General features: G+C 37.9%; 1 protein-coding gene across 5 annotated transcripts in view; it reads right to left on the bottom strand.

The window, feature by feature from the left end:
• Positions 1-26,390, bottom strand: part of Diaph2 (diaphanous related formin 2) — a 629,631-nt gene extending 603,241 nt beyond the window's left edge. For 2 of the 5 annotated variants that reach the window (XM_034485231.2, XM_034485232.2), the window contains exon 1: positions 25,981-26,387. In XM_034485231.2, the coding sequence (XP_034341122.1) occupies positions 25,981-26,133 (153 nt within the window). In that variant the 5' untranslated portion in view covers positions 26,134-26,387. Of the gene's footprint in view, positions 1-25,980 lie in introns of all 5 variants that reach the window. The other 3 variants (XM_076918874.1, XM_076918876.1, XM_076918875.1) reach the window with 2 other exon arrangements.
• Positions 26,391-27,272: the final 882 nt, after the last annotated feature.

Raw genomic sequence — 27,272 nt, 5'->3', positions numbered from 1 at the left:
TGCCACAAATACTGAGTATGCAGAAATAACAGCCATGGAACACAAAGAAGTAAAGTAAGATACCAAAGACATAGCAATTAGAAACCAAATCAGCCTCGTTATAAATCACCAAGATATTTAACAGAGTTCAATATCCTAATAATTCAATATCTAACCAGACAATTGCTTTAGATTGTCTAAGATATTGTGAGCCATTTTTTTTTAGTGCTAGGTGTTCCATTTTGTCTTATCTTTATCACATATTTGTTTTCTATATAAAAAAAATCAACCTGGAATAGATGCATGAAGAGAAAATGTTAGTAAATCTTTTGGCATTTGAGTGGATTATCCCACCTAAAAACTATCTAGAAAAATATAGACGCTTTAATGTTTTACTTTGTGTTTTATGCATATGGATATCTTTCCTGCGTGTGTGTCTATGTACCACAAGAGGGTGGTACACACAACTGGAACTAGAGTTAAGGTTATGAGCTATGGTGTAGTGCTTAGAATTGAACCTGAGTTCTCTAGAAGAACAGCCAGTGCTATTAACTGCTGAGCTATCTCTTCAGACCATAGTTATGATTTGAAAAGGTAGGTGAATAATTGTTTGGGGGCTTTGTTTGGTTTTGTTATTTTAAGACAGGACCTACCTTGTAGACCAAACTGGTCTTAAACTGCTGATTCAGCTTCCCAAACACTGAAATTATAAGTGTGTGTCATCATGGCCAGCTTAAAAAGGAGTTACTTATTTAAGCAAGAAAGAAGACAATGAGATTCATTCTCCACCTCATGTGCTCTCTGATATTTCATCCATGTGGTTTAATGTGCAGTTAACATAACAACACACAGGCATTCAAGCTCTTTGCATCATCAATACAACCACCAAACACACAAATTCTAAAACTAATATCCTACCCATTAGCTAGCTGGATCTCACCTCATTCTATGATGATAGTAGATTTAGGGTGGGATGTTGTTACATATGAGATCCAAAGATTGACTAGCATTAGGCCTCAGCATCTAAGCTAATCCATGCAAATTAAAGAAAGAAAAATGGAAATGTCTTCATTGACCTTTCTACAATCTGGACACCAGAGAAACTTACAAATAGAACAATAAAGCAGCAATCACAGGAAAACCCTGAAATGGCTGACCCTTACACACCCAAATGCTAAACATTTGATGACACATGATCATTAATCATTCAAAAGTCACAAAGAGCCAGTGGGTAAAATTTATGATTTCTGCACAGAACATGAGTGGGAAATGCTGGCTGCTACAGCTCTAAAATCCAAACTGAAGCTGAAGTAGGCAAATGTAGTTCTGGGTCAACTTAAGCTACATAACCAGATCCTGTCTCTCTTTTTAAAAAACGACAGCTATTATATAGAAATAATTCCAGAATGCCCCTCCAGACTTCACTTATGAATGTACTTAGTAATTTCCCCAACAAAATCCCTACTACAAGAGAAGGAAGACAAAGGAGGAATAACAAAGCATAGACGAGAATCCTTCTCACTTACAAAGAAGAGTCACAAATATTTCAAACAGAAGCCTTGGATAAGGTCTTTAAAATATTTAATCACAAAAAAAATCCCTCATTACATATGAAAGTCATCTCCTACTTTATAATTTCTACAAGATAAAATTTCCATATTCAATAAGGTCCTCATCTGCCATAGAAAGAATGATGTAATAAAGTAATAATCTATGATTAGTAATTTATAAAGAATTAAAATCTGACTACTATGTTCATTTGACAAAGTTTTATTCAAAGGTAGGTCATCCCTTATTATACCTAGAAATGACTAAAATGGAGTGCTCACTAAAATTTCAATTCTCTGCATGAAAAATGGTGTTTTACTATATACAGATTATATAGACAAAATAAAGTACCATAGGCAATTAATTTTAAAAATGTGGTTAAAATGAAAAATTAATAAAACTAAAAAACTATCTTTAACATGTTATTATAACTGACAACACTGAAATATATATTCATTTATCAATTTTTTAATGCAGAGCTAAGGCTTTTTTTTTTTGGCTCATCAGCTGAAGTTCAAAGCAGCCTTTTTCACAAAAACACATCCTACCATCTGCTGCTTAATATTCCATATTAGAGAACCTACAGACACAGGTAAAGCCCTATGACTCCTTTTAAAGCACATGGGTTTTGTCCTAGGCTTTCAGTTACCTCCCTCATGCTTATTTCAGTAGCAATCTTTGTAGCAATTCATGCAAAAGACTTCTGAATTTTAATAGATTTCTTCTCACCCACACATCTCATCAATTTACATGTTTAATTAAGTCATGTAACAATAATAGCAATTACATTTGGCACATACAAACACACACACATGGAAGTAAATATAATGTACATCCTACTCTTTGACAAATATATAACTCAACACACAAGAAGAGAGTAATTTGTAAAAAACAGTAAATCAGTGCTTTTAAAGACATTCACCATTTGCCTCAATGACCACTGTCTTAGCTTAATGTCACATGTAAACATTGTAGTTAAGAATGATGAAATTTTTATTAACTGATACTTGCATTAAACCATTAACAAATATTTCTTTTATTCCAAAGGCCATATAGCTAGTACCAGACTCATGTAAATACATAAATGTGCCCTTTGCCATTTTTCATCTCTCAACTCCAGAAGCTTTTGTGCTGCCTTTTAAGAGAGCAGTCAGGAAAACAAAGAAACTCTGGATGAGATGGGCTGATTTATGGATCAAGAGCAAAAAATGAAAAACAGAAATAAGTGCTGGGGGAGCAGCTCAGTAATAGAATTTGAAGCAAACTTCCACCCCCAGTGATGACTTGGGTTAAAAATGAAATATAACTGGCCTTAGAATGTAGTCTCGTTCGTTCATAGAGTTCTTGGTTAGTTTACCTGATACCCTAAGTTTAAGACACAGCACCACCTAAAACTAGGTACACTGTGGTACACCTGTAAGTCCAGCACTTGGGAAGATAAAAGGATCAGGAGCTCAAGGTCATCTCTTTGCACAAGTTGTGCAAGTCCAGCCTGGGTTACCTGAGACCCTGTCTTGAAATAAAGGAAGGAAAGGAGGCAAAGGGAGAAAAAGAAAGAAAGGAAGGGAGAGAGTCAAAAATTAAAAATAAAAAAAAGTAAGAACAATTTAGAAAAAGAAATATGTCCAGAGGAAATCCTTAAGTCAGAATAGTTTAGGGTAAGAGTCATTGCTTACCCAAAACATTCTGCTTCACCACCTGCCTGTTTCCTTCTTTTTGTTCTCTGCTGCCTAGTTTCTTAAGCAATCAATCTGTGCCTGCAAAGGTGATTTTAAAATAACCAAGTCCTTTCTCATAATGAAGCGTTCCAATACCAAGCAAGGATGGAGAATTTGCAAGGGATTAAAAAAAAAAAAAAGGTAGGTAATTGGGAAAAGTGAAAAAGTAGCAAGATATTGGGGTGGGAGTCACAACAAGTGGGGCAGGTTCTGAGTAGAAAGCACCATGAACCAGAATGGGGCTCTGGAGAGAGACGCACAAAGATAAATGTAATCATTTATAAATATAGCTTAGGGTCAGCCCAGAACCTAACAGAAAGGATGGGACTTTCTTCTTTGTTCTTATACCATATGGCACATGTCTGCTCCCACAGCTCAGGCTGATACTATTAATAAAGCAGCTCATCTGCAATGTAGATTAAGTGGGATTCAAAAAGGGGGTGCTACCCTGGGAAAGTAACCTCCATTCAGAACATGTTCCCAAAGAAACAATTTCTTGCAGATAAAAACGGAAGCAAAAAAAAAAAAAAAAAAAAAAAAAAGTCTGGCAAATACTTCCTACAATACAGCATGCTCCCAGAGTCTGCAGATTAAAGAATACACACAGAGCTGAATTTGAAATGCAGAAAAGATAAAGGGAAAGAGAAGATAAAGTTCAGATTTGCAAGAAAGAAGCTGTTGTTATTAAATCACTATGTCATTATGATGTCCTACTGCAATGTGTCAATCTTTGCTAATCTGTAACCCCTTTGGAGACAAACCTTACATCCTCTAGGGATTCGAAAACACCTCTACACAGGGATTCTGTATGTATCTCTGCCCTAGTTAGATTAAGGTTGAGGACACACTGTTTTCTGTCTATTCTTGCCAGCTACAATTGAGTAGATAATTTTTTCACCTGCTTGCATTAAGAAACGACAGTAAAGGCTTTTGAGCATGCCTTTTCAATTTATACATATCCCCAGGAGACTCGCACATGCTCCATCCAGGAATCAACTTCTCCAACAGAGGAGAGTGTCTCCCCTCCACAGCAAGCCACATCTCAGAACCTAGCAGTGATGCCTCAGAGCCACCTAACAATCCTGTGTTAGAGCAAACTCACCTCCCTGCATTCCAGCATGCCTGTTTATAGGGAACAGAAGTAACCCTGCATGAGTGAGTGAGTGAGTGAGTGAGTGAGTGAGTGAGTGAGTGAGTGAGATGCTGAGTGGGTGTGCCCTAGCATAAGCATGCCCATGTCAGAAGCCCACAACTTTAGACACATGGGAATGGCAAAGCCTGTCTCACCTCTGGGGTAAGGACCAGAGGGATGGCAAAGTCTTCCTCTGGTCCATATGTAGATGTTGACAGTGTGAACAGAAAGTGTCCACCATAGCTTTCTCCCCTCAGGTACTTATGGTCTAAAAGCTACTCCCCTACAGAGACTATTCCTACAAAGATTAGCTAAACTTGCCTCCTTGATTTAGTTGCATACCTTAAACCCTGCCTCTCTGCTTAACTGTTATGTAATAACTCCAGCTTTTTGTTCAGCAGTATGCAATAACCCCTCATCTGTCTTCTACTACATGTAATAAACATGCTGAGCTTCTAGTGTGTTGTGGTTTCTCCACCAAAGAGCCCAAACCATTTGGCTCAGACTTCCCTGTATGTCTGTGTATTTGTCTGTCCCTAGGAGCAGTCTCTGTAGGTGAGTATCTTTTAGAACAGCTGTACTGAACATGGCACCTGTTCTTCAGTCTCTCATCCAGGTCCCACCACTAATCTATCACTAAGACTGTTAGTTTCTAAATCCTCCTCTTTCTTTTCACCATTACAAGTTTCAGCACCCAGCATCAGAGGCTCATTTCTTTCCTAAGCTAACATCTCTTATATACCAACCACCTAGCTCACCTCTTTCCAGTCACTGGTCCTCACTTTTCAAAATATCTGGATCCTGAAGCTGAAGATTTGAAAACGTAAAGATTCTGAATATGTGTAATGTGGGTCAGTGGTAGAAAAATAAATATCATTTAACTCACTTGAGCTGACATGTGGGGTGTGGAGGGGGTGGTGCTGAAATATACCCTAGAGCGTATGGCCCATTCCCAGATCTCATTTCAATATAGTGGATTATGCAACCCATGAGGAACCATGGATCCATTGCTGGAAACATACTTTGATGACTCAAGAGAACCTAGACACTTGTTTGTATGTGAACTCTCAATTCTTAAGGGTTGTAAAACTTACACTACAGAATTCTGATTCATTAGGTTCCTTATTTCTCTAGATCTACTATTATTTAGCTAACTTTCCTTGTGACATTGAAGCACGATAGTTCAAATGACAATGTTAAAAATTCTGTATTTGATAAAGAGAAGTGAGGGCAGTAGGAGAAATGAACACCCTATTTCTAATGCACTTAAAGTCCTTTCATTGTTCTCACTCACTGTGAGCCTAAGGAAGTACAATTTAGTAGTAAACTTGTTTCAACTCTGAACAGCATTTTTCATTCATAACACAACAACAACAAATATACAAATGCAGTTAGGATTGTTTTAAAATGGCTTTGTTCAATGTACTGGATATTTAAGAACAACAGTGTAGTGATAATTAGCATTGAAATTTAAGGTGGGGTTCTAAAAAGCAACTGTATTTTGTTTACTAACTTATTTTTATCCTGCTATTATATATTTTCTTAAAATGAAACAGACCTGTGCCTTAAACTTATATTTAATTCAATCTATGTGAAACTTCTGAAACTGCACATAATAAAATCCATAGTTTCCTGAAGGCCTGGGTGCTTTGTTTGAAATTCTAAGTATTTTCCCCTTGGCAAGTGTTGAATGTATGTCAGACACACACACACACACACACACACACACACACACACACACACAGGAAGAAGTTCTTAGTGACTCAGTTCCTAGAATATTTTGTTCCAAATTATTAATCTTTCCTGTGTCTAAATCCCAGCCATTCATAAGGTCCTTACCAAATACTGACACACTTTTATTCCCTATACTGGCTTCTCATTCCTAACCCTAAGCACTAAAAATAGTATTTTGAAACTGAACAGCTTATATAATGTATGTGTATGTGAGTGTGTATATATATATATATATATATATATGAATAATAACTATAGGAAGGCATGTCCCATCCTAGTAAGTGAAACAGAAAGAGAAGTTACTAGAAAAGGAAAAGCTGCTGCCTGTCAGTCCTAATTCTGTGGTAATGAAGTCAGACAGTCCAGCCTGTTAGAGACATTCTTAAGAAGCATATTATTCATGGCACCGCATATGGGTGTCACTGAAAAAGAAACAAAACAGAAACTGTAGTGACTCATGATCGGGCTTCCAATTCCCAAGGCAACATCAATAAGAAGAGGGGAAGAACAGGCCAGGCAGTATTTTTGGCTCAACACAGCAGGGGAGACCCTCTGCAAAGGCCCTCATATGGGTATGTGTTTTATGTATTTATAACTCAGGAAATTTCTGTTCTCTTCATTTATAGTAATACTCTGTATGCCTAGAAAACTCAAAGGAGATGTAGCAAGAATCACAAATCTCACATGAGAAAGTTGTCAAGCAAAAGATAACTCTTGTTTCAAAGACCTGTGCCTTTTAAAAATAATTTTGTAAGAAAGAACTTGAAATATTTTTCAACATATGTGATAGCCTGTCCTGAAAGCTACAAAGCACTTTAAAAAATCATCACTCATTTTCAGTAAAACACATCGTCGATAATATATCCAAACTCAAATACAAAAGACCACAAACATTCAGCATTGAAATATACACCTTTACTTTCAACAAAACTAAAACACAAAACAACCATTCATCCCATTAAAAACAAAAAAAAAAAAAGTTTACTATTAAAAAAACAATGGGTAAATCACAAAACACTATATATTTACACATACATACATGATTAGGTTTTATGTTTAAAGCAATATAACTAATAATCACTGCAACTATAATTAGTGTGTAACTCATGTTACAAGCAGGTTTGTATAAGAACTAGTCATAACACATATTAACACATTGTTTGATAACCCAGTTATATACGATCCTTGACCAATTCTATTCACGTGGCACTTATCTCAAATTCATATGAGAATCGAATTGCTAACTACCTTGTCTTAAGAGCTGTAGTAATAAAACAAAACTGACAATGTCTGTTAATAAAAAAGCCAACCTGTTGAAGTAAACTACCTTAAGTATGAGATTTTGGTTCAAGGCAGTGCTAATTACTTTAGTAAGTTAACTTACTTTATGGTAGGTAATGCACACATGAAAATGGAAGTATTTTAGTGAGGCTATCTTTACGCAGTTACACATGTCACAAATCTTACAGCTTCCCTTGGAATATTTCAAAGATTCTAAGGCTGTAATCCAGCCAAGACATTGCATATTTAGTTTGACAGCAAGAGTTCTGTAATATAAGTTACGTGACCTTTAAGCCAGTATCTGTTTGTAGGGGAGAAATAACAAGAGCTTGACTTAGAACAACACAAACTTGAGAGGAACAGAGCTACAGAAGAGTAGGGTGGGAGAAAGGGCCAATTAACTCGATACAAAACTAAGTCATCAAAGTGCATGTACGCTATTTACAGTACGCATTTAATTTCACAGGTTCAAATCTGTCAAATTAAAGCATTCCAAAGGGTATCAAAATTAATGGATGCTCTATATTTACACTGCAAACAAGGCAATTACCACGTAGTTTTAACAAGAGTTCAGACTTCATGATATTTCCAATTACCAACACTCTAGAGTAAGATCTGATTATAAGTGCCAATCAGCTCCAATCTACACCCCCAACTCCCTTGCTCACTCTTCCCAGTTTACAGGAAGGAGCAGAAACTGTTTGACTAAGCATCTGATGGTCACTGTGGTTGAACCACAGTTCCCCCATCTTGATATCAGCTACTCTCAAACAGATACCTTAGACTCCCGGAACCCCCTCATAATTCCTCAAACAGGCCCTAATTCTTAGCTCCCTTGTAATTTTGCCTTGTTGTATGTCGATTGTGTTTTCTGAAGGTTCACAGATTAAAATAAGTTCCTCTAATATAATGGTATTAGGAAATATCTGGAGCCATTCAAAGATATTACAGATTGGATGTGAGACTACTAAGCTCTTGGCCATATGAGGCTACCACAAGAAAGAAGCAGTGTACAACCACAAAAGAACCCTCACCAGAACTTAGCCATGATGACATCTTGATCCCGGATTTCAAGCCTCCAGAGCTATATAAAATAAATTCTGTTGTGTGGAAGCCGTCCAATCTTCAATGCCTTCCTATATATAGTCCAACACTGACTATGATACACATACCATTCTCACTAAAGGAAATGTTTTTCCTCATTCTACCACTATTTGTTAAAAACAATCTTCATTCTTTTCAAGAACTTTTTATTTCTATCTTCCCTACTATTCCATTTGAAGTGAAATTGATCTGTGTTCCCAAACACCTTTACCCCTGCATCTGTAGTTACCACCCTCTATCCTGTACCATATGTTTTATAGCATCATATTTTCTAACTCTGTGTATATAGCAGGCGGGAATGCTTATCTTGGACCTAATAATGCTTGCTCATGTTACTGCTGAGGTGGGCTTCTCTAAAACATTTATTACATGTGATTAATTATTGAACAAGAAAAATTTCAAAGGTAGAATTCTTCCAACCAAGTAGCTCACCATGCATACCTACATAGGAACAATGTCCAGCAAACCTAACCCCACTATTCTTCATCCTCCGGGAACCAGATCAAACATATTATCTGAAGAGGCTTTTCTGTCTCTATCAAACACAGTATGTGGCACTCTAAACAGCACTCTGCTCATACCTATTATTGCACTTATGACTTTATAGTCATCTATCCTTCTTTTCTTAATAGCCCATGAGCTTCTCGAGAGTGAGACCTGCTTGTCACTATACTTATGCCCTCAGCATGATGCCTCATAGATAGCAAGGTACACAAATGATTATACATTGTAATGTACATTTATAAAAGGCACAAGGTAGTGTGGCTGTGCATGCTACAAAAATAAAATTGTAGGTTGAAGGTGAAAGAAGTTTGATCATGTCATCTCTAAGCAAGTAAAAACAGATTAATGGTTACATAAAGTAATGGATGGAAACTATTTAGAATTCACAAGGAAAGAATAAAAGTGTAACAGGAGAGGTTAAAGTAAATAGGTGGGATGATGCAGTGCATGGCTTCAATTAAACAAAGGTAAAAACAGAAAAGGAATTAGGTGCTTAATATTATCCCCAAATACAAAATACCCTTGGTTCTGTTGAGTTGAATACAAAGTAGTCAATGACTTTCATTGGTCAAATAGGAAAGTTAACCTTGATTCAACTGGAACAGAAATCATAAAGGTCAGTCAGGAGCTAATAATAAAAAAAAAATACTCTGGTGATAAGTGAGGCAAGGATAAACCTCACCCTGAAAAGGTAAACTTGATAATTGTCATGTGAGGGGACAGTTGATTTTCACTTTCCTTGCAAAGAAGAATATTAAAATGAATAATCTCATAAAGTATTTTGCTTTTTAAACTGGGTTTAGTCAAACCAAACCACAGCCTAGTGACGCCCCACCCCACGCCCAGCTTATTAAGGTAGTCTCCTACTGATGTGTCAATGTCAGCAGAGAAGTTTGGCATCTGAATTGGTATGTAGAAATGATAAACAGAGAGAAATCTGTGAAACCAGAGGAAAGATGAGGACTTCAGAAAGGCAGACGGCTTGAAATGCAGAAGGTTCCAGAAGTCTATGCCACAAAATACAACATACATACAGATCACCAGGTGTGGTGGAATACACGAGTAATACCAGCACTCAAGAAGCTGAAGCAGGAAGATTGTAAGTTCAAAGCAAGCCTGAGATACATGGCAAGCCTATATCTCAAGGAAATAAGTAAGAGCCACACAGATGAGGAGTGAGAGGGGGCAATATTTCAAGAAATGAATAAAAAGAAAATTACCTTTTAAACTCATTAGAAAGAGAGCACACATTTTCCTTAGTTCTCAGAAATGTGTTAAGTGATAAGAAGTACAATTCCTAACACAAAGTTGTTAACAGTTCAGTGCTGCAGGTTTAGCAAAAAGGAAGAAGATCAAAATACAAGTTGTGACAGCCAATGACATAAACTGTGCTTCTTGAAAACAGGGATGATCCCCTTTGTCAATACAGGGCAGAGAATTCAATGGAAAGAGGAGAATGTCTGAGTACCAACAGTTTTCCACACTAAACAGAAAAAAAGTCAGAAGATCTAAAAGCAAGGTCTTCCAGCCCAGCCAATCTATCTCAACCTTGACATTTTGGGTTGAGTACTTCTTTGTATAGGGGGCATGTCCTACACATTGTAGGATATCAAATCATCACCATCTATACTATATACTAGTAGCACTGTCTCCTAACTCTAAAGTCTAAAAATGTCTCCAGAAATTATTAAATGTTTCCTGAGAATTAAAACTGTCTCACCCTGAGAACCTTTGATCTAAAGGGGGATGGGGGAGGGAGAATAAACTTGTAGTGATAAAGGACTCTTCTGCCATTTCTAATATATTATCCTTAACACAATTACTTGGGTTTAATGAAGCAAACATAAAACGATATCAGCAACTAACATGGTGTGGTGGTTTGAACTATGCCTCCTGTCTCCAGCTCCAGCATCTGAACATTTGGTGGCACTGTTTAGGAAGTTTCCAGAGGTTTCCTTGAAGGAGGAAGCCGCTAGGGATGATCTTAGAAAGTGAAAACTCTGAACCACTTCCAGTTTGCTCTCTCTGCTTTCTGCTTGCATTGGAAGATATGAGATCCCAGATTCATGCTTCAGACTACGTACATGCTGCTTGGAGCCATGCTTCCCTCCCATGATGGACCTTATCCTCTTAGAACCTTAGAACCGAAAGCCCAAATAAATACTTTATTCTGTAAGGTACCTTTGTCATGGCAAAAAAAAAAGTGTCTAGTATACATGAATTCTAAGGATGGAAAAATAGAAATTTAATAAACAATTTTATCTGTTTAAGTATTAGCCCACATATGTCTATCCTTCTCTTTCAAGTATGGTAAAAAGTTCTATGAAAAGAACCAACATGGAAAGTTTAGCTCATTAACATTAGTGAGTAAGTGTCAAATTACCATAGGGTTCTCATAAAAATGCATAAATATTATGGCTCATTAATTTTTTTAATAGTGATCATAAGTGTGAAATAGCTTGACTGCAGGCTCCAGGCATACAGTGAACTACTCAGGGTATAATTTACCTATTATAGTTTTGAAAATTAAAGGCACTCTTTTTCTCTCGGGAGGGATGATGCTTAAAGCTGAGGCAAGTAGAACCCAAACTACATGATGCACTCTCACATTATTTGCCATTTCAGCCCACAGTTAAGGTCTCTAGTAGTAGGCACACACCAGTGCTAAAATAGTTTGTCACAACACTTTCTGCAGACTAATTTTAAAAAGATTGCACTTGGCTGACTATGCTATACTTTTATAGCAGCCAATCTTTAGGCAAAGCAGACACAGGAAACAGCAGGACAAGGTAGGTGGTTCTTGGCACTTCCCTAATCAAGAAACAATGCATATCGTGTACTTGTGTAACAGAAGACAGCATTAGTTTTCCAAAGCAGTTTTGCCTCACACAAAAGTTCGCAAACAAACAGAGAACAGGAAGGGAGGGAAAGGAAGGGGAGAGCAAAGAATGCAACAGCATTTGCCATGTATTCTGTTAAAAAGCACAAATACACAAATGGGGACAAAGAAAGGGGATGTATCACCATCAATGAGGGTACTAAAGCCCAGCAAGCCTTGAGGTGAGCCAGAAACTATACAATAAATGTCAAACTACCCAGACTGCTATTTTTAAGAATTGTGTTCATGTAGCCTTAAAATCCACAGCCACATCCCTTCCGTGCCCATGGCACTTTTGTAAATGGTCACATATCTTTCCCACTATTTCATGGCAGCAATTCAAAGAATTTTAACTTGGGATATTTCAGTTACATTGAAACAAACAGCCCCTGAACTCTGTCTTCTAAATTATATATAAGCATGGTGCAAATGTAGGTTAGGTCCAAAACCTCACCAGTCCAGATGACTACTAGGTCTTCTAGTTAATTTAGAGCAACCCTGAGGTCTAGGCTCTTAGGCAGTATACAAAATGGTGGGTTGAAACAGATTTTTATAATCATATTGGTCCTAAATGCCAAGTTCACTGCTGCAGACTCTCAAGCAAGTTGCTTAGCTGCTCTGGGCCTTTATTGTTATCAACAAACTAATGTCTGTCAAGATAAAATGTGTTAATATTCAGAGGGAGACAATCCACCATGAATCCTAGAGCATCCTTGTACATTACTGCTGGGTATGTCAAGGCTGAAAGGTGCTGCTGGACTTTTACAGGCTATTTCCTAGGGCTTTGTTTGTAACAAGTGATTTTCAGGTTGAGGTAACAGCTCCCAATCTTAGCAACAACCAGGCTGTGTGCTTGTCACTATTAAAGTGGCAAATCCCTCAAACTCAGTGTTCCCCTGCTATAGTACAACTAACTACCTTCACCCATCACTCAAGTCTATGCTGTAGAACTTAAGATTACAGTGAACCTGAGTATTGTGCTCACATACTGCTACTCTTCCAATGACAGTATTCTTTGTCTATTACTTAGAAGTCTTAGGTAACCTGCAATCATCTGTGAAATGGGAACAGTGGGTAGATGGTATAAAACCCCATACGTTGTATCATTCTTAAATATTTATTTTTAATTATATACATGAGATGGTATGTGCACATGAGTGCAGGTGGTCAAAAAGGCCATAAGAGGACACTGGATGTCAGGACAGTCCTCAGCAAGGTTCAGTCCTCCTAAATGATACATCAATTCCCCAACCTTCTTTGCATGGTTCTTTACAAATGCATACAATAAACCCAGAAAAATCAACTAGACTTAAGACCTTGAGTATCACTGAATTATCACTATGTAGCCTGAGTATTTGGTTATTGAAACACCAATTAATGACTTAATGGCTAGAATGACTTAGAATGAACCTAACACTCTCTAGAGGGAAATATATGGATAAAACAGTGTTGCTATATTGTTTACTGGACTAGAAGAACTCAGATTCCAGAAACCAAACAAAACTATAAAGTGAGCTAGAACATTCTGTTTTTAATATTCAGCCTCAAAATGATTTTTCCTAATTTCTACTTTTAATCTAACTGAAATATAGATGTCATGTATTTGTGTTAAGGCATACTGATTACAGCTCTAAATAATCACTGACGCTTAATAAGTGAAAGCTGAATGAAGTCCCTGCAGATCATCTATTTCTGCCCCTTTGTTGTACAGAATAAACTGACAGCTAGAAAGATAAATAAATGATGTGCCCATAAATACATTTTCATGTTAGTTCATTTCTAGGAAATATCCTCAAATATCCAAAAACAAGCTCTTTTAAATAATAGATTGGCATACATATACTAGTTAACTTATCAATCCTTGAAAACTCATACTGGTGTGTGTTAAGATAAAAAATGCAGTTTCTACTAGTTCCTGAAAATATGGTTGGTGACAAGTATGAATAGAAAATACCCTTACATAAATATCTGACACATTCAACATTTGTGTTGTAACATTTAATGACAATTTTTCTACATTGATACTCTTCAAAAAACAACTAATAAACATGACCAGGAATGTGACCTTCAGCAATAGAAACATTCAAGTGACAACTGATTCTTTTAAGGAAAAGAAGGCGTTAAAAGCCAGGATCTACAATGTAATTCAATAGCATACTTTGATCCATAATTAGCTGGAACCAAACTGGAAGGACAAGTATGGAAAACTGGCCTTATAGCCCTGTACAATGGCTACATTCGGTTACAACTGAAACCTTTTTTCATTTAATATAGAGACAGGGCTACTTAAAATTTAGGATGCAGTCTCAGGACAACTCACTTTTATATAAAAATGGAGGGCTTGGATCTCAGGAAGATTCACAAAAGCATCTGAAAACAGTCAGATAGATCAAGGATAGGCTGTACTGCAAAAGTATAAGCATTTAGATCACAGAACATAGGTACACTCTGCTTTAGAAAAACAAATACATGAAAAATCTGAGCCTCACAAGCACAACATGGAGAAAATCCAGGCCCTTTTTTGGCATAGTAAATTTGTTCTCCCATTTAAAGACCCCATTAGCTATTCACCCAAAGGGGAAGAAATGTAAGCTACTGCAGTGCCAATGACAAACAATCTGTGAGGGCAACCTAAGACAGGTTATATTCACTCACAAATGTGTTATACACACACACACTGACTCTTCTGGAAAACATTGATTTCATAATGGAAGGTACCAGACTGCAGAGCATATTATAAGAAGCCATGTCTCTGCCAAACTCATCTTAACATTCTGTTTGTTCTCGCCTTGTATCATGGGTGATGTAAATGAAAATACATTCAAGTTATAGTACAAACTTCAAAAAAGTACAGTCTTATCCATATGATCCGTGACTATGTAATGCTCCTCGAAAAAAAAAAAAAATAATGTTAAGAAAAATCACTGGGAGGACTATAGAAGGAGCAGAGCCTTAGTTGAAACTTGAGCCTAGGCCCTCCATGACATGGCCATCCACATTTGAGATTTTAGAATTCAAAAGCAAACATAGTCAGGTATAGGACATTACATACATATATATGTAACATTCTTGTTCATAATGAATGACAAATGAAATATACTTATTCTAGAAGGCCAAAGAGATGGCTCAGCAATTAAGATAACTTACTGTTCTTCCAGAAGACACGAGTTTGGTTCTTAGCACCACATCTGGCAACTTACATGTGCCTATACTCCATCTCCAGGGATCCAACACACTCATGAACACATAGGAACATAAAAATTTCTATAACTTAAATTAATGTATATTAAAGAAACAAGTATTCTCAATGAAACATTCAACCATGCCGTCTGCTTTCTGAAACTCCTGCCAGATATAAAAAATAAATACATCACCTAACCTATATAAGACATTTGTATGAAGTACAAAACTACTCCAGAAAGATAGAGCCTTGTTATCTGCATATGTTTGCCAATGGTGTGATCTCCATAGTTTGATAGCTTTGTGTAGGACCCAACACACATAATGGCACTGTTCTATTATACAATACATGTTATTAAAGGTCAAGATATAAATGCAAAATGTCTCTCTATCTACATATAGAACCTTCCTCAATACCCTCAGCTAGCTTAATGTGCTATTAAAATTTCAGATTTTACCAGTGATTAATTTTAAAGTACATAAAACAACACATCCATATCTTTCCTTCCCTTAAGCAAAACGGAAGAAGAAAATGCTAGCTGTCTATGGAGCCCCAACAATTATCACTCATTTATGTGTTTAGAGGAAAATCAACTACTTGACTGGGTCAGCAACTGCTCATTCAAGAAGGTTAAGTGGAAACAGATTACTAGACTAAATTTATTTAAGCCTACAAAGTTAGAGAGATTATAAACTCATTGACTTTCAGCACCATAACAGCACAAAACTGGTGTCTAAAAGAATACTGGCTAAAAAAAATGGCTTAAAACAATCTGTGGGAAGAATAGGCCATGTGCTCAAGTTGATTTCTCATATTTATTGGTTCTACCCATCCGCAACTCCATTGCCTCCTTAATATAACCAGGTTTTCAAGCATAATTCCTAATATCTAAATAAAAAGACGGTAATTCAGAGTATCTGGCAAAGGTTCACTGACCCAGTCAACTAGATATACTTCTAGAGTATATCAGTGTGGCTAAATCACAAAGAAAGCTATCTGAAGTGCCAAATTGGCAGGTATTTGGAAATAAAAATACAGACAACCTAAACATGTTGTTGTTGTTGTTGTTGTTGTTGTTGTTGTTGTTGTTGTTGTTTGTTATTGTTGTATGTGTGTGTGTATATCAGAGTTCTATGCATATTTTATACCCATAGAAATGAAGAATATTCTCCTATTTGCCCAACTATCTATAGCATTTCTCTGGCAGGAAAAGTTTTCCATATAAACTCCACTTCACTTCACAAATTACAAAGTGAAGAAAGTGAAGTCAGAAGTCTAAATCTGGTCTATTTTCTATGGTACAGAGTAGCTATTCCAAACAGTCTACCCACACTTATACAGATAACTCTCATAGGTACTTTACAGAATAGCAGACAAATGTGAACTTAACTTAGATCGAATTTATGTGAAGTAACTTTAAACATGATTTTAACATTATTTAAAGCTATGTTTCTTTACGGAGTTTGGTACCATATACATTAATTATACATACACTAAAAATATAATTATTTGGGGGATACTTGACTATGGGTTGAACATTAGATGATACTGAGAAATGTATTAATTTTTAAAGACGTGGCAGTAGCATAATGATCATCTTTAAGAAGTCAGTAATTTTTAGAGATGCACACTGAAGTCTTAAGAAGTAAACTGACATACTCTCTGGAATGTCAACTAAAATTCTCTAGCAAGGGAAAACCCAAGGACAGAAAAGGTAAATTTAAAAATTCTAGAGAAGTGCTCTGTCTGAGTAATGAATGAATGGCAGCTCATCATGTTGTAGTCTCTTTTTTAGTATTTTTGAAATGTTTCAAACATTTCAACTTAATTTTATCTTTCTTTTTATAAAGAGACCAACAAAGTATGGGTACACTAAAAATTCCTCAAAATTTTGAACAGACATTTATCAAAACATGTCTATAAAACAACTATCACAACAAATAGCTTTTTTAAAAATGTGTTGTGGGCTAAGGAGGTAGCTTAGGTGATATAGTGTTTACCTACCATGCATGAAGACCATAGGCTTAATCCCCTCTGCCTCACAAATTGAGCATGGTGGCACATGCCAGAAATAATATTCATGAGGCAGAGAAAGAAAGATCAGAAGTTCAGAGTTACCCTCAACTACATAAAAAGTTTGTGGCAAGCTTGGGCTATATAATACTCGTTCAGAAATAAATAATCAATGCCCTGTATTCCTCAGGTGAGCATCAGAATTACTAGTGACTAAGTCAATAACCATTTCTGAATAAAACTAGTTTTTTCTTAATAATGTGTTGAGTCTAAACCAATTAGAAGTGTTTAACTTATGAAACATACCACGTTCTGAAGTACAAACAACAGAAGTGAGCATCTAATTTACTCATCTATTTTTGGTAGCAATGTAGTGCCCTCTTCTCAGAGCAGTTGAAAAAAAAGAAGCTTCACTAAGCAAAAGATGGTACGAATGGCAATGAGTTAAAAATTGTGCTTTCTACATTCTTTCTTAAGGAAGGCACCAATACCTTTACCCCAGGCCACCTCACACAAAAGTATCCAGATTCACTTAAGGTTCTATTTAATAAAACTATGGTCAAAGTATATCAATTGATAGTAAATCAAATTCAGCATGTTCAGGTAATAAGTTTCAAATCAGAAAGAATGCAATTCTTTGTATTCATGAAGTTCACAATAAACAACCATGTGAAAACATACATCAACCTTTACATGGGCCAATTGTCAGCTATCTTCTACAATGAGTAACTTCCATATGAGGCCAAGTTAGGTTGCAAGATTACAGAAATGCTTTTATGTCACTTAAGCATCATCTTATTCTTTTCTGTCTTCAGAAAAAAAATAATGTAATATATACCACAAATCTGTCAGAAGGAACTTGGAGTAAGGGAAATCTGAGCCTTCAATAATAACCATTTCTGTGCTAAGGCTACTCAGTAATACATTAATCAGATATGCTGATTCATATAAATTTAGCATATATTATTAGATGCTATTTTCAGAACATCTTGGTTTTTACAGTGTTGTTTGAGATCGGGTTAGAAATGAGTAAGATTTCACTTCTTTGACATGTTGCTACTGGCAAAGTTCTTAGTACTTACAGTGAAATCTAAGAGGATTATAATTATAAATTGTTCAAAAAGAACAAAAGAAATGAGAGCTTGAATAACTTTTTTTTACTTTTAAGAGTCCCTGAAGCATAATGACTCAGTGCTATAGATAACTTCTACAATAGAGGTGATAGCTTTAAACTTATTTCTAAGTCAGTCCTCATAATACCCGAATGACTCAGTTTCCTTATTTGTTCAACATCACTAAGCTCCCTGACAAGACAAAATGTCATACATACCTACTAAATTTTTTTAGCAAAAATTTTAAATGCCTGAAATTGATCAATCCCAAAAACAATGGTAGACATGTTCTTTAAAAATTTAGAGTGTGGGTTGGAGATGGCTTAGTGGTTAAAAGCACTTATTGCTCTTGCAAGATCCTCAGTTTGTTTCCCAGACCTCACATGGTGACTTCCAAATCATAAGAAACTCCAGTTCCAGAGGATTTGATACTCTCATCTGACCTGTACACATATCAGGCACACACACAACGCACACACATACATGCATACAAAAACATTCATACACATAAAATAAATTAATCTAAAATTAAATAGTAGTAGAAAATAGAGTCAACAAAAGTTAAGCTCACATCTACAATCACTCAGATGAAAATCTCATTAGTAAAAGGACTGACAGAATGTGTAATGCTTCAAAAACAAAGGGAATCAGGGACGAGACCAAGGAATCAATCAACACACACTTGATTATAGCATTTTTGTACTATAACAATATTAGAGAATTCAAACTGCAAAACAGACATGAAATTCAACAACCACAAACACATTTCTTTTTCTAAGAATGGGCAGTGGCCTCAGGTCATCATCAATTCCAGGCAAGCACTCTACCGTGAAACTATGCCCCAATTCCATAATCACATTTGATTCAGATGATATAATAACCTAACAGTAATATATATTTCTATAACATTATACAATTTTCTATATGTGTTCTTAAGGTTTACTGTATTTTATCAAAGTTGTTTTGTCAGGCGGTATTTTTTTGTAGCTCCAGCTTCTGAAGAACCTGTGACAGGAGGATCACCTGAAATCAGGAGTTAAAAGATCACCTGACCAACAGAGTTATAAGACCATGTCTCAAAACTCCAACGAGCATTTTGGGAAGAAAGCCATATCTCTGAGTGGCAGAAATTAATCAATGTGGCAGATTTTCTGGTGTTAATGCTCATCAGAGATCACAAGCACATAAAAAAAAGGGGACACTGGAACCCAGAGCTTTCTACTCTATAGTCCATATTGTTTTGAGATTGATCTGAAGCCTCCTAGTAAAGACAGCAATCTGTTACTTGGCTCACTGGTGTCAGTACCATCTCGCTGCATGGGAGTTCTGGCTCTAACATCAGAAGAAGCTAAACAAACAAGAGGAGGAGAGGAGTTTCTCATGACCCTTGAAGAGGTTGTTTGAACTTCTAACTCAGAGAACAGAGGAACCAGGCATGTAGGCTCAGGCCATAATCCCTGTATGTAGGATGTGGAAGGAGACAGAATCTGGTATTGACCAGCCTCAGGAGGTACATACTGAATTTAAAATCAGACAAGGGTATCAAGCAACCCCTTGATATATAGAAGAATATACAGGATATAGAAGAATAGTCAGGAAAGTTTATCTGATAATAAGCACATGTGTATACTAACAAAATATATAGCACATAAACAATAATGATTTGAGTTTGGATATGTTGCTCACTTGATAGAGTGCTTGCCTAGAACATAAGAAGTCCTAGGTTCAGTCTTCAGTGCCACAAAAACCAAATATAGCATACAAGCATGTAATCTCAACAATTGAAATAGAGGTAGAAGGATACGAAGTTCAAGATCACTCTGATTAATATGGAGTTCAAGACCATCCTGAAATAAATGAAATCACATCTCAAAAAAAGAACTATGAGTTTGTTTGTTTGTTTGAAGTCTCTTCAACAAAGCAACTCACAATATACCTGACCTTTAGAGACAAAAGTCCCTAGCTATTTATCATTGGCTGGTTTATAAGAATAAACATAAAAGAGGAGCCATGCCCAGAAGCACTTTAAAATCTTTGTAAAGCAAGATTGATACATAACATTGAAATTCATGACAGCTAAATGTTCAGATGATAGAAGAGCCCTCAGTAAGCTGAAACAACCAATGAAGGTTTAAAGCAGCAGTTTTCAACCTGTGGGTTACACAACCCCTTTGGGGTCAACTAACTTTTTCACAGGGGTCAAAAATCAGATTGTCCTACATACCAGATATTTATATTGTGATTCATAACAGTAGGAAAATTACAGTTATGTAGTAGCAAAAAATTTTATGGTTGGGGTTCGCCAAAATGTGGAGAACTGTATTAAAGGGTCTGAGCATTGGGAAAGTTGAGAACTACTGGCCTAAAAGAAGGAAGAGGGCACAGAGATAGGAGCTGGGCTATGAAAGCTATGAGATTCATTAAAGGCAAACAAGAAAGGTGCTCCTGATTTGGTGAGAATATTAAGGACAGTGTTGTGAAGGAGAGGAAATCAGAATTACAGAGATAAAGAAATTCAGATGTCTTTCCAGAGCAGTGACTGGAATCCATGACTCTAAATGGCAAACACCATGTCACTCTTCAACTCCTGAATGGCCTTTCCATTCCAGCATCACTTAATAGGAAATTCTCCATTGTTCTAAATTCTTTCTGAAAGACTTTTTCTTCAGGTAATTCTCTTTTTAATCTCCCCAACAACTTATGCTGACTTTCAGGGGAAAAGTCAACATTCAAACATGACACATAAACATCTACTATGACCTACAACCCACCCTTTCATGGCCAGATCCACTAAAATATATATAACTTTTTGTTCCTGCTGCTTTCTGTTTCAGCCATTGAACATTTGTTATCAGCATATTCTACCTCTACCTACTACTGTATATGTTTCCATTTTGATATAGAATGTCTTTCCCTCTTCTTCTTCAAACAAAACACTATTCAAGCTTTGGTGCACAGGACTTCTACTATATTCCTTTCTTTACCTCATCCAAGAGTACACTTTGGTGCTGGACAGAGGCTTCAGCAGGTAAGAGCATCGGCTGCTTTTTCAGAGGATGCAGGTTTGACTCTCAGCACCCATACAGTGGCACACAAATGTCTATAACTCCAGTTCCAAGGGAATGGAAGCTCTCCTTTGACCTCCACAGGCACCAGGCACGCACACACGCACGCACACGCACACATACACACACACACACAGTGCACAAACACACCTATAGGTAAAATTGCATACACTCAAAACAAAATAAATACAAAAAGACACATTTTTTTAAATCTAATTAAGCTTGTCAGTGGCAGCACGTACCTTAAATTCCAGCACTCAGGATGGAGAGGCAGGAAGATCTTAGCGTTTGAGGTCAGCCTGGTCTACAGAGTGACTTCCAGACAGCCTGAGCTACACAGAGAAACTCTGTCGAAAAATCCATAAAAAATCAAAATCCAATTTAACTTAAATTCCCCTCTGTGGCATTTTTGTGACACACTGGTACAATTAACTTCCTTCCTTCTCTCTACTTCACTAAACAAAGAGATTTTTTTGAGACAAGATCTTACTACATAGCCCAGGCTAGCATCAAATGTGAGATGTTCCGGAATACAGGTATGTACCATTATGCCTGGCCTGACTCTGAGCACCTTCATTTCACTGAACTTGGAAGTCATGGTAAGTACTTGATAAACATAATGTGTATAGAAAACCATTAGAGTCAGAATTTACTACCTAAAATCAAAACATAAATCATCCAATTGTAAATAATTGGCCAAATATTCACTTATATAATAACCAGAAGATCCATGTGCTATTATAGTTATTAACTTAATTTCCCTGACTTATAAAGCAACAGCTTCAGAAATTATATAGAGAAAAAATGAAAAAAACATCAAATATTGTCAAGCTACTCTATATCCACCATCTTGTGATGGAAGATAGAGATGTTAGCTCCACTTTAACAATGTCCCCACTTGCTCTTGTTCTCTTGTTGAGCCTCTCTTGCCTAGTGTGTGTGTGTGTGTGTGTGTGTGTGTGTGTGTGTGTGTGTGTGTGTAAAATGCATTATATTTATAGAAGCCAGAAGTCATTCTTGGGGTCATTCATCAGAAAAAATTTCTTTTTTAAAAAATCTCTTTCAAAGGAATCTTGGGCCCCTTTGGTTAGACTAGACAGGCTGGCCTGTATCTTCCCAGGGATCTGCCTGCCTCTTCCTACCTGCATCACTGTAATTACAAATGTGTGCAACCAGGACAGGCTTTAGACCATATTTCTGGGCATCAAATTCAGATCCTCATGTTTGCATGAAAGCACTTTATCAACTGAATTATCTCTCTAGCTCTATTACTGGATTCTCTTAATGGTTAAATCATTGCTTTAAGCATATGAGCTTTAAGACAGAACTTTTTCCTAACACTTCTCTAGGGCACTTTATCTCCTATCCAGTATAACAAAATATAATACATGTTTGGCATCAAATTACTAATGAATATAAGAGTCATGATGTTTAATAGCATGCTACAATCTGGGCCTAACCAGAAAGTTATATAAAATCAGAAACTCTACTACTAATATATTATTCAAAATGTGTTAAGTCAATAAACAAACTGCCTCCCTTAATAAATGGATGGATGGATGAATGGATAGATGGATGGATGGATTACGTGGGGTGTTCATTAAGAGGATACATATCTGATAAACTAAAGTGAAGTCTAGCCGGGCAGTGGTGGCGCACGCCTTTAATCCCAGCACTTGGGAGGCAGAGGCAGGCGGATTTCTGAGTCTGAGGCCAGCCTGGTCTACAGAGTGAGTTCCAGGACAGCCAGGACTACATAGAGAAACCCTGTCTCAAAAAACCAAAAAAAAAAAAAAAGTGAAGTCTATTACATTTTGATTCACACAACCTTAAATGTAAGTCATTAAAGTTCTGATATGTCAATCTGAAAACGTTCTCACTATTGGCCATTAACTAGCTGTCACTTTACCCACAAAAATACAACCTCAATCCCCATTTTTCCAAACCTACAAGCAACTAAATGAACACAGTTGTACCACAATCTTATAGTTTAAGAAACCCTTAGACTACTGTGATTGAACTAATTGTTTTAATGAGTCTCCCTCAACTCTCTCTCTTTTCCTTTGCTATCTTTTGAACTGCAATGATTCCTTTTCTTTCTGCAAGTCATGGATGCTTGTAAGAAACTAACATAAGGTGTAAAAATCAGAAAAATAAATGTATGCCCAATTTTTTCACTTAATTTGAAGAATTTTCAACCCCTAGCAAAACAATAACCCAAATAACTTATATTGCCATATGGCTGTTTTATAATCACATACAGTGCTTTACACACTTTCAGAATTTGGAATTATCACAGTGAAGTATAATACACAACATTAATATTTTAAAATTTAGTCTAAGGGGGCTGGGGACATGGCTCAGTGGTTATGACTGCTCTTCTAGAGGTCCTAAGTTCAATTCCCAACCACCACATGGTGGCTCACAACCATCTGTAATGGGATCCTACGCCCTCTTCTGGTGTGTCTGAAGACAGCAACAGTGTACTCATATACATTAAATAAATAAATAAACAAATAAATAAATACATACATACATACATACATACATTTTTAATAGGTCTTACCGTACTTGCAAAACTTGAAGAATCCCAGGTAAACTCTTTTAAAAAAGAGTTTACCAAACCTTATTGTTTGATCCACTCTTTGCCTTAAAATGAGCAAAATTTAATTCCTGTTTTTATTAGCTGTGACACATTTGCTTCTAGAAATCATATAAAGCTATAAAAGTATACTTGAGCAGCATAAAAAGACAAGTCATGTTAGTATTATGCTTTGGGTTCCAATACTTGATTTGTTGTATGAAGCCATGTTCACTACTACGGAACAGTGAAGTTAGTTAGCTAGGAACTGAAAGTGATACTATCTCATAATTACCTAGTTACCTTGTCAAATCAAGTAAAACATAAAAGATGAAATAGGGCGAACAGCCAAAGAGTAGATGTTATTCCTAACAGAGATAAATGCTTTTCCTTCAGTATGCTGAAAACTGGGAGATTCGCGCTAGATGCATAAAACTATTTATGGAAACTATCCCTTAGCTTTTATTTTTTTAAAACTTTTTACTACAGATTTTACTGGGCCAAAGGGAGAGAAGAGGGAAAACAGAAGTAGTAGGCTCACTCTATTACCACAAACTAGTACATTTCAAAGTCCCATCATCATGACGTTGACAGCTTGGCTAGGCGTGGTGACTCGTGCACTCAGGAAGCCCGAATAGGAGGATCTTTGTTAGTTCAAGGTCAGCCTGGTCTACATAGCATGTTCCAGAACAGCCAGGACTCCATTGAGATACCCTATCTCAAAACAAAACAAAACAAAACAAAACCTTGAAATACATTCAAGTCTAGCAATAAACTCAGAACTATTTTCTTGAAGCCATGATGGTGCAGGCACTCATCAGTGTGATAATTTTTGCAGACGAATCAAAAAGTTGTGACTCAGTTTCTTTCTTTGTAAATTCTTGGTGTCATAGGATATATTAGGCAAGTGATTTTTAGATTTGTCTCAGGATTGAGGGTATTAATGAGATTTTAAAGTTACAATATTACTCCAGCCCGTGTCCTTTTGCACAGAATGGAAGATTTCATATGTCCTAATATTTGAGCCCTGTTTTTCCATATGGACAGTCCGTAATAGGAAAGTAAACAGGAGCCAAAGGAGAAGTGCAAGTCCAGACCAAATGGCCAGATGCCACAGGAAATGATTTGGGTTGCATGTCAGAGTCTCACCCTCTCTTCTATTATAATTAAGTTGTTGCTTACAACTGAAATGTAGACAAGCAACATGTGGCGTGTACTTGGGATGTGGAGTAGGATTCTTCTGTTCAAAAGTCTCAGGAGAGGCCAAAAAAGTTTGTTTGCTGAATCTGTGCAGGAAACTCCTTTTTCCTCATGCCACTGAAATTAGAAAGTTTAGCAAAAGAGGAACCCTTTTAACTGATGAGTTGAAGAAACCCCAGTATTTCCCAACCCAATACCAGGCCCCATCGATTTCTTGCCTCTTGGCCGGAAATGAACTACTACTGGACCACACTGTCAGGACTGTGAGACAAATATGGGCAAACATAACTGCTTTTGAGCATTCTCAACCAAGTGGAAACGCTGTGTTGGGATAGTCGCGGGGGGGGGGGGGGGGAGTCACGCAGCCTCCAACTCCTCCCACGCTCCCAAGTCCCAGACTTCCAAAGAAATGTTTCTTGGGTGAGCACATGGGGGGGGGGGGGCAAACGCACGCAGGCGCCTCTTCCTTAGATTTCCGGCAAAGTCGCAGGACCTGGGAACCTATGTCGTGCTTGTCTTGATTTTCTTAGCTACAAGTAGACTCCAGTGTGTTTGAAACCGATAGGAGGGAGGCTCCCCTGCCCGGGACCCCAAGTGTTAAGAGACCAAAGAGCAACTGACAAGAGGTGGGAGAGAAATGGAATCCCGCAAAGAAGGTTCGCGCCCACAAGTTACACAAACAGCCCTACCCCAGGACTCTTTAGGAAGAGACGCGGGGTGCCCCCAAGTTGGGGTGGGGCCTTTCTCCTCCACACGCTGACCCGAGAGTGAAGACCGGGTTAAGTGGAGAAGGGGTGCTCTTCCGCCCACAAGCCGTCTCCGTTCCCTGAGTTGCGCGGCGAGATCGCGGCTGCCGCCCGGAGGGGAGGGCCGGTTCCCGGCGTGTTCCTAGGCAGGATGATCGGGGCTCTCGGATCCCCGAGGCCAGCGGGGCTTACAAAAAGACTTACCAGTTTGGGTTTGTTTTTCGTCTCCTCTTCGTTGGCGGCCCGGTTCCCCGCGCCTCGCTTGTTGCTCCGGCCCACGCCGGGTTCCTCGCCGCCGCTGCCGCCGCCACCGCCGCCTCCTCCAGCTCCGGACGCCGCGGCCCCGAGCTGCTCCATCTTTCTCTGGCTCTGTCACCTGCCGCCCAGAAACCCCAAGTCTCCTCAAGGGCAAAAACCCCTAGGAGCGCTCAGGGTGTCCCGCGTCCACGGTCAGAGAAGGTTGCCCGCCAAGTGCCGCTCCCAGGCCACCGGGTCTTCCCAAGCCCAGGAAACCCCGACGCAAACCACGCCGGTGCCACCACTCAGCACTGGGGCAAGCCCTGCCCCTAAGCAGCTGCAATCTCCGCGGTCGCCTCCGCCCTCGGGGCGGTGTTTAGGGTGGAGGAAAAGTAGGTGACTATCTCTTTAAGACGGCCTCAACACACGTGATTCATCAAAGTGCCCGCTGTCGGTCGCCCGGGCCAGCTCGAAAGCCTCTTCCTACTCGTGGAGCTGAGCGGGCCGGGCTACCGAGCATGCCCGGAGAAAAGATTGGAGCCTACCAGAGGACATTCTACTGTGGTTAAGCACTGATTTCACTTCCTAGTTGTCTAGCACCAAAAGGAAGGGAACTAGTCTAGACCGGTTAAAAAAAAGAGAGACAGAGACAGAGAGACAGAGGGGAGGGAGGGAGGGAGAGAGAGAGAGAGAGAGAGAGACCATTTTAGAGATAGGGAAACTGAGTGAGGAGGATTCTTGTGAGCATTTTACTGGCTAGGCCACCAGTCTCAGCTTTCACTACTGTTGGTCAATGTACCCTCCCTAGACAGAGAGCCCTCAGGGGATGTGCTCTTACTTCACTCAGTGGGAAGGTTTAATTAGCAAGGCAACTGGCAAAGTGTAGGAAAACCACCAAGGGGAGTTCTGATTAATTGCCTAGACAGATAGTATGGGCCAAAGTGAAAAGAGTGGGCGCCTCTGTTGCCATGATTGACTTGTGGCCCAAGAAATACAATCATTGCTTTCTTTGCAGGATGTTGGTGGTTAAAGCCACCAGACCCATACCATAGCTTTTTTAACCAAAGCATCTATTTACAGTTTACTATTGAACTGAGTCCTATCCTCCATTTCCCAAGCTAGTTTACTTTGGTTATTGTGAAGAGTAAATAAGATGTTGTGTGTTGAAGCTTTGTTTAAAAGATAAATCCCTAGACAACGGTAGCACCAGGGAGCAGCATACAGTCTTCAGCCAAGGTACTTGTACCTACTATTTCATC

This window comes from Arvicanthis niloticus, chromosome X, assembly GCF_011762505.2.
Source record: "Arvicanthis niloticus isolate mArvNil1 chromosome X, mArvNil1.pat.X, whole genome shotgun sequence".
NCBI classification, from domain to species: domain Eukaryota; kingdom Metazoa; phylum Chordata; class Mammalia; order Rodentia; family Muridae; genus Arvicanthis; species Arvicanthis niloticus.
This window is presented reverse-complemented; position numbering and strand designations above follow the sequence as displayed.